The sequence below is a fragment of the Mastomys coucha genome, chromosome X (genome assembly GCF_008632895.1).
Source record: "Mastomys coucha isolate ucsf_1 chromosome X, UCSF_Mcou_1, whole genome shotgun sequence".
Lineage (NCBI taxonomy): Eukaryota > Metazoa > Chordata > Mammalia > Rodentia > Muridae > Mastomys > Mastomys coucha.
Window position 1 is genome coordinate 75965812 of NC_045030.1, and position 9000 is coordinate 75974811.

The 9000-nt window shown below is 39.9% G+C and overlaps 1 protein-coding gene across 1 annotated transcript in view; it reads left to right on the plus strand.

Moving 5' to 3' along the window:
- Window positions 1–9000, plus strand: part of Tktl1 (transketolase like 1) — a 28001-nt gene that overhangs the window by 11240 nt on the left and 7761 nt on the right. Inside the window, 7 exon segments of the mRNA XM_031348767.1 lie at window positions 837–880; window positions 1392–1541; window positions 1580–1619; window positions 2099–2267; window positions 5925–6008; window positions 6190–6256; window positions 8187–8321. Of these exon segments, the coding sequence (XP_031204627.1) occupies window positions 837–880; window positions 1392–1541; window positions 1580–1619; window positions 2099–2267; window positions 5925–6008; window positions 6190–6256; window positions 8187–8321 (689 nt within the window).

The following is a 9000-nucleotide window of genomic DNA, read 5'->3' on the forward strand; positions in this document are numbered from 1 at the left end:
CCATCTGGTCCTCTTAGATATGGTTTAAGGTCAGATGCTCTGTTAACTCAGATTAACACCAACCTTAGTAATTTTTCTCTCTGTCCTGCACGTAATATAGTTAATATTTGAACTAGCCAATCATGTATAGCCACACTGATTCCTTTGTTCCCCCCAGACCTTTTTCCTATATAAACCCCTAACCCCTGAGACTTGTGGTCGATTTCCTTGTCTCCTGTGTGAGATTGGGAGTCGAACCGGAGCTCCGAAAATTAAACTGCCTCATGTGTTTACATCAAGAAGGTCTCTCGTGATTCCTTGGGTGCATGTCCTCCCGAGACTTGAGTGGGGGTCTCCCCACGGGGGTCTTTCAGGAGGAGTGTTCCTCTACTTTTCACTTTCATTATTACATTTTTTATTCATTTAATCCACTGCGGAATGGGAGGACTGTGAAAGAATTAAAACTAGGGGGAGAATGAGACATAATACAAGCTGTAACTTTGCACATTTCAAGATTGTCATATGGAATTTTCTACCTCAAATTTAGTTTCTCAAGTGTAAGTAGTTGAAAAAAGTATGGGTAATCATTTTTAAAAATGATATAGATATTTTAGAATAAAATTGATCTGTGATTCCTCCTTCAAAAGACAGCCTTATTCTGGTTCTACAGATTTGGTTTAATACAACTTTAACAATGAGCCCCTACCAGAACCTGAATCTTTTCCTTGCCTTCACCTGTGCCTTACATGCCTCCCTACATACCCAGTCCCTAAGAGTGTATCTCATATACATTCTATTCTCCTTCTCCCTACTATCTTAGTTATCACTAAGTCCCCATCCTCTTTATTGAACCACAGCAGCTTCATGAAGAGACTGCTTCCTGATTACTCTTGGAAGCACAGTACTGCAACAGCAATCTCTCTATAACACATCTGATCTTTCATTCCCCTTCTAAACCTTTTGTTGTTTTAATCTTGCTTCATATAAAAACTTATGCACATAATGTCACTTTCCCAGTCTATCTTTTTAGCCTTGTTTCCAACATTAAACCCTCCATTCACCAGCAAGTAAATCAGTGCTTCCCCTCAAAAGCCACGGGACCTTTGTTTTTGTTTTTGAGACAGAGTTTCTCTGTGTAGTCCTGGCTGTCCTGGAGCTCACTCTGTAGACCAGGCTGGCCTTGAACTCAGAAATCTGCCTGTCTCTGCCTCCCAAGTGCTAGGATTAAAGGTGTGTGCCACCACCGCCCGGCCCACAGGACCTTTCTTAGGCTGCTTTTCCTTATTGCAGTAACATCCTATGTTGGATTATTTTTCCTATGATTCCTGTTCAGATATCTTTTCCCCCAAAGTGACTTTCAGCTGATATGGCTCATTAAGCACCTGGAATAAATATCCTTTGTTTTGTTGTAGATGTTGAGGATGCAGAAAGTTGGTATGGAAGGCCAATGCCAAAAGAAAAAGTAGATGCAATTGTCAAATTAATTGAAAGTCAGATACAGACCAACAAAATTCTTGTACCATCACCCCCTATTGAGGACTCACCTCAAATTAACATCATGGATATATATATATATATATATATATATATATATATATATATATATATATGGCTTCACCCCCTGTTTACATAGCTGATGACATGGTAGGCAAAAATGTAGAATATTGAATAACATATACATCATCATGGGTTTTTTCTTCCTTAATACACAAGAATCTTCATTTACTAGTTAGCAGACAATAATGGAATTTGACTGATGGTAGTAAGTTGTAAAGATAATATGCCTCCTCTTATTAACTCTGTCTGTCTTTTTTTTGGCTGGGAGGGTTGATTGGTTTAAGGAAAGTTTTTTGTTTTTTGTTTTTTGGGGGTTTTTTTGTTTTTTGTTTGTTTGTTTGTTTGTTTGTTTAAATAAGGTCTCAACTACAGCCCAGGCTAAGATTTAAACTCATTCCCCTTCTTGAGTTCTGAAGTTACAGGTGTTAACCACCATATGTATAATTCTGAAAGAGACTATTGGTAAATCAAATTTATTAAAGACAACAACTTATAATTCTATAAAGTAGTAACTTCTTTCTAAGTGTACTCCCAAGAAAATATAACCACTTGACTCTTTATTCATGGTGTCTACTCAAAAAGCATGTGGTTTGGCTCTGGCTAAACTGAGCCATGAAAATGACAGAGTTATTGTACTGGATAGTGACACCAAGATCTGCAATTTTTCTGACATATTCAAGAAAGAACACCCAGAGAGATTCATCCAGTGTTAAATTGCTAAACAAAACATGGTGAGTGTATCATGCAGGTCTCTCAAGTCCTTTATCATTAGCTATCAGTAGTCTATGAAAGGCTTTGTATAGAAACATTCCAGGAAAACAGTAGTAGTCAAAGAGATGGTTTCAATGTCTTATGAACAGGGTGTATGTAAACTGCCCAACACCCTCTGGACATCCTGTTCATACAAATAGAAGGCAGGAGGCTGACCACTCTAGATCTGAAGTATCCTAAGATCTCTAGTAGCCCTTTCTGTCCCATCTAGCCTATGACTAGACAATTTTACAGCCACCAAGAGACAAACAGATTAAGAAACTTCCAGATCTCTGTGAATTCAAGGTCAGCCCGTTCTACATAGTGAGTTCCTGGCCAGCCAGTACAACATAGTGCAACATAGTCTCAAGCAGTTTCTTGTAATTAAAAAAAATACCAATACTAGGAATTGTCAAAGAATTATAAAGTAAGAATACAAATAGTCAAAGCTAGCACTCAGGGTAAATCAGGTCTGCTTATCTGTGCCTGTTTCTCTACCCAGAGTGATAATATGCAAATTTGTTGTTTGTTTGGGGGTAGGGAGGTTGAGACAGGGTTTCTCTGTGTAGCCCTGGCTATCATGGAACTCATTCTGTAGACCAGGACGGCCTCAAACTCGGAGTTTTGCCTGCCTCTGATTTATGAGTGCTGAGATTAAAGGTGTGTGCCACCACCACCTGGTCCTGCACCTTTCTTAAGAGAAAGTAATTGATGCCAGGAAACCCTTAAAACTCTAAACCCAAGACTTAACCCACGTAGAGAATGATAGTTTTCTCTTGTCTTTACATTGCAGAGGCTAAAAACAACCTTGACAACCACAGTGGGTTTGGATTTTTTTGTTTGTTAGACAATGAACTAGACTAGCAGACCTCATGTGAATTTTGTATTTTGAAACAAGTAGTTTCCACCTTTCTTTAAAAATGAGTTGCAGTATTGAAAATTCAGAGGATTTTACATAAAATCCAAATTTCTAGATTTTCTTAGAAAGTAGAAACTTCCAGTGGGTTGACATTCCCTCATGATGACCATTGGCTGAAGTCAAGCATCATCCCTGTTTAGATGATCATCAGCTCTTTGGGATGCTGTACTCTGCTAGCCCCATTGTTCTTTTATAGCATTTTTCTAACCCACCAGTGCTGGAATTTAAGCATACGTTTTAAGTAATGGGTCATCACAATTATAAAAATATGCATGTTCATTCTTAGACCTTTTCATTTTGTTTTTATTATGGTGCTATGGATTGAACCCAGGACCTTACAGAAGCAAGGCAAGTGTTCTACCACTAAGTTACACCCACAGCTGCTCTTTGCATTTAGAAAAAAGAGATGCAATACTGTTTTTGTAAATTGAGCTCCCTATCAAAAAAGCTTGCTGGTATGATTGCTTCATTGATTACTTCAGTCAACAGCCATATGTTCCAGCTAGAAACTTATTATATAGCTAAAAATGAATCATAAACTTTTGATTTTCATGTCTCTACCTCCCAAGTCCTGGGATTACAGGTGTGAGCCACAGTGCCTGGCTCAAAATGATTATTTCAAATTGTTTACTGTTTGATCTGAATTCCAGAATGCCACCCACTATATAAGGTGGGTATAAGCCTATCTTTTGACAGTTTGTTAGCTGGAAGGTGGTTGGCAGAGAGACAGTGGGAAAAGAGGCCATGGGTCCTTTCTCAGTATCTTGATTTTGGAACCAGCCACAACCACCATGCCCCCCTTGTCAAGTTCTGTTTTGCTCTCAGAGAAGGTCATGTCCTAGTTCAAAGCCTTCTAGAGTATATGAACCTGGAGTGCCTGCCAAAGGAGATGTAAAGAATAACAGTATAAAGTGGAAACCATTAATGTGCACATCAGGAGCTGAAGAGGTGGCTTGGCCAAAACATCTAATACCAATGCTTGGCAACAGCCTATAACTCCAGCTCCAGGGAATCCTGTGGTCTCTTTTGGCCTCCATGGGCACCCAAACACACAGAGACACACATGGAGGGGTATAATGTGTAATTTTTTAAAACTACGATAAATTCGTCTCTGGCCTGGGCAGTTTTGCCCACCCCACCCCACCCCCCATGGCTAGCCCTAACCATGGCCCTTAGCATTCCAGCAGTGGACTGCTAAGCTGACCAAACCAGTTTTGCCTGAAAATGCCTAGGCCAACCCCTGTGGATGGTCCGTAGAATGCCAACAATACTCTGGTCTCATTCAGCTCCCTCTAGCCCAATGAAAGGAAAACACTAGAGACTTATATTTATACCAGGAAGATTTATATCAATAAATCTCCAACCCCAATATGCCCATGCAAAGAACACACAACTCAGTTAATATGAATACAAGCTTCATCCCTAGGCTGGGCAAATATACCCTACCCTACTCTATTGCCTAGCTATGAAAAATCCCTTGCAGCTCCTCCAGGCCATGGCATGGGTCTGCTCCATCTTCCACCTCTTCTTCCTCCATCTTCTTCACTCTCTGTCCTCCTTCTCATCTTTTCTTTCTCCATCTGTCTCTTTCTAAAACTTTCAGCTCCACCTTTTCCTTCCACTGCTCTATCACAGACTCTAGCCTTTATTTGCCCAATTAAGATTTTATCTGAGCCAGGCAGTGGTGGCGCATGCCTTTAATCCCAGCACTTGGGAGGCAGAGGCAGGCGGATTTCTGAGTTCAAGGCCAGCAAAAAAAAAAAAAAAAAAAAAAAAAAAAAAAAAAAAAAAAAAAGATTTTATCTGATATCACCTGAGTATGTGATCTACTCCTCATCAGGGCACCCCTCTTGAGGGAGGAGACAATACAAACTGCAACCACAACAGGGGGGTAAAGGGAGGGGAGATATATTTTTTTTAATTGTACAAATCAGACACACTCTCCCAGATCCAGTGGCCCAAATAGGAAGGATGAGCACAAAACTTGGAGAACTCACTCTGTACACCCATCAACAAGAGGTGTACATACTCTAGCAACCTTCATGAGGCACCAGGACTGGTCCTATTACATCACAGAACTCTGCAGCATCAGGCCAAAGAGGTGATTTGTTCTAAATACTAGTAAGAGGTCAACTGTGATGCCGCTCAAGGTCAAGAGACCACTTGGAAAGATTTTAACTTTCAGATTTTCATGGGAATGGAGGCCTAGATAAAGTAGGCCATGGAGAAAGGAGTAAATGGGGACAATGACTAAATGACTTTTTGATAATTTTTCTGTGAAGTAGAACCAATTAGGGGAAGTTTCTTGAAGGAAGGGTAAGGAAGAATGGGAAAGTAGAGATAGAAGGTATTGACACATAGTTGAATAGCAACAGATGATTTAAAAGAAAGTGAGAAATTGATGAAAGGGAGGGAGTCATAGGATTGGAGAAACCACCTAGTAAGAAGTTTGGGATCCAGGATGTACATTAGCCAGACTCTCCACAAGGTGTTGGTCAGAGGATGGACAAGCACTACATTTCTTAACTTGGCCTCTAGGAGGTGTGGGGTATGTATACCATCAGAGATGGGTAATAAAAGTCCAAGAAAGAGACATGCTAAGACTGCAAAAATGTTGACCATGTACAAAAGGAGTTACATCATGTAGTCTCTGTGCTTTAATGGGGGAAGGGATGAAGCCAAATTCAGGATGTTCTGCTTCCTGTTCTTTGTGTTATAGGTGAATGTGGCACTAGGATGTGCCACCTGTGACCGGACCATTGTTTTTGCTTGTACCTTCGCTGCTTTTTTCGCCCGAGCATTTGTTTTTTTTGTTTGTTTGTTTGTTTATTTTTTTGTTTTTTTCAAGACAGAGTTTCTCTGTGTAACCGTGGCTGTCCTGGAGCTCACTGTGTAGACCAGGCTGGCCTCGAACTCAGAAATCCGTCTACCTCTGCCTCCCAAGTGCTGGGATTAAAGGCGTGCGCCACCACCGCCCGGCTCAGATCCAAGTGGGAGCCATCTCTCAAATCAACATCAACCTTATTGGTTGCCACTGTGGGGTATCAACTGGTATGTATTCTGAGCATTGTCATGTTGATTGCTTTGTTTAGTCATTGCATTTTCTTACTATTCACTAAAGGGATTTATTTTTTAAAAGTTGTATTGTGTTTAAGGTGTTTCAGGTACTCCAGATAACAATCAAGATAAAGCACATTAGTATAAAGTACCCATTCAGGCATTGAGAAATACTTATGTGCAGTCTTTTCTGAAACTTGCTACATACCAACTCTGAATAAAGATAACATAAACATTCCAAAATTGTTTTTTATTTTCTGTGGTCACAAACTAATTGGAATAAGCAGCATGAGTAGAGAGAAGGGAGAATTGTGAGCAACTGAACACATATTTAGGTAGAGGTAGAGCAAGATTGCTGTTATACCTTTTTTGTATTGTGGGGAGGTAATCTTTGAGGAATATGATGCAGGAAGTTATGCTAATGAAAACTTCATTCCAGTATTGGTAACCTGCTGAGGATTGCTGGAAACAGAAAGATCTGAAAACAGATTGAAGAAAGGTGGGAATTAGCAAGAAAAGGTGGCCCTGAGAGAGATAATAATAATAATAATAATAATAATAATAATAATAATAATAATAGGGCTGGAGAGATGGCTTAGTGGTTAAGAACCCTGACTGCTCTTCCAAAGGTCCTGAATTCAATTCCCAGCAACCACATGGTAGCTCACAACCATCCGCAATGTGATTGACTCCCTCTTCTGGTGTGTCTCAATACAGCTACAGTGTACTCATATAGATAAAATAAATATAAAATAAAATAAATAAATCTTAAAATAATAATAATAATAATAATAATAATAATAATAAATGTCGCTGACTAATAGAAGGATCTGGAGCTATATAAAAAGAAAACAAGTAAGTATCTAGGAGTTAGTTAACAGATGGAATCTTGCTCATGAGTTACAGAAATTGCATGGGGAAGATAAGTCAGCTGGTGACAAGTCATCTAAATAGTTGTAGCAGCTTACATTTGCTGCTAGAGTGCTACTTTTGTACATTCAGGAACCAACCATATAAATGGCTGGCTCCCTGGGAGAACTTAACTGTAGAAAGCAGCTCTGGCTGGAGCTTGGAGTAGAGATAGCTAGATGAGTGAAACTGAGGCACAGAGAGCAAATATAGCTGAGAGACAAGACAACTGAGACACAGAAGTACTGTAGTACGGTCAGGAATAAGCAGCCTGAGAAAGGGCCCTAGAATCTTCAACCAAGCCTGGGTTCAGTGAGAATTTGAGAACTGGGATAGCCTACAGAGACAGGTGAATCTGTCATAGAGAGAATCTGGGTTTCTGAGGTTAGACATTTGTCCTGGGCAACACAATGTACACAGGACACTCCTTTTCCAAGACTAAAAGAAGTAGGATGCTTCTCTGGACATTGTGATTTCTGTATATTGATGCCATATACTCAAGAGTATCCTTAATTACAGCAGCATCCTAGGGTATCCCAAAAGTAATTTATTCAATACTTGACTGGCAAAATGAATAAGACACTTCAGTGTGAAAAAGTCTAGTTCCTTGAGGGTGAAAAGTAGAATGAGCTAGAAAGACAACATTTTGGGAAGCTCTTAAGGAGATGAGGACACAGGATCAGAGACTGGTATGGCTGGGTAGAGCTGACTCAGGAAGAGAGGGCATTGGGTTAACTTGGACAGGAATAGTACAGTGTGGTCAGCCAACTGATTTTAGAACTGAAAGATTACTTGCTAACCTAACCCAGAATGTTTTAGTGAGCTTTCAAGGAAGATAGATATGTAAAATCTCAATATAAATTACAGCAAGTGTTTAACCATGCAAGGCTTTGCTGTACTTCAGAGTGATCTGGAGCAGTAAGAATAGCTGCTTCTCAAGAATGATGGAAGGAGTTGAGGGTGGGTTCCTGGTAGGATTGTATTCATGCTTTTGTTGGTCTGTGATTTCTCTCAGGTGATGAAAATCCCTACCATATGGCCCTGGAAGACCTGGCCATGTTCTGAGCAATTCCCAATTTTGTTGTTTTCTATCCAAGTGATGCCATCACCACAGAGCATGCTGTTTACTTAGCAGCCAATACTAAGGTATGTTTAAAGGATGGCAGATCAGTTAGAAAATGTTTCTGGACTCTACTACAAGTTTTGAACTGCTGACAGTTTTTGTTTTGTTTTCATAGCATAAAATATAAAATTTGGTGCTAGAAGCTGAGGATGTAACTCAGTGTCTAGCATATTTATGTAGCATGCATGAGGCCCTGGGTTTGATCCTCTGCACCATATAAACTGGTCATGGTGGTGCATTTAGGAGATGGAGCCTGGAAGGTCAAATTTTCAAGGTCATATACAGCTATATCACTAGTTTTAAGTCAGCCTGGAATGCATGAGACCCTGTCCCAAAAAATATATAGAGAGAGCTTTTACAACAGATGACTATTTACATGAATGCATTGGAATTGTAAAACACTCAAGTGAAAGCCTAGTATAGAGCTAAAGATATAGCTCAGTGGATAAATAACCACACAAGTGAAAGGACCAGAATTCAGGTCTCTAGTACTCACATAAAAAATTGGATAGGAGTCCAGGTGTGGTGATACACATCTTCAATCTTAGCACTTGAGCTTGAAAATGTGTGCATTTAAGTTGACAATAAAGTTATATTTACACTTTCTCATTGAAAATGGCTGGGTCGCCAGGCAGTGATGGCACACACCTTTAATCCCAGCACTTGGGAGGCAGAGACAGGCGGATTTCTGAGTTCGAGGCCAGCC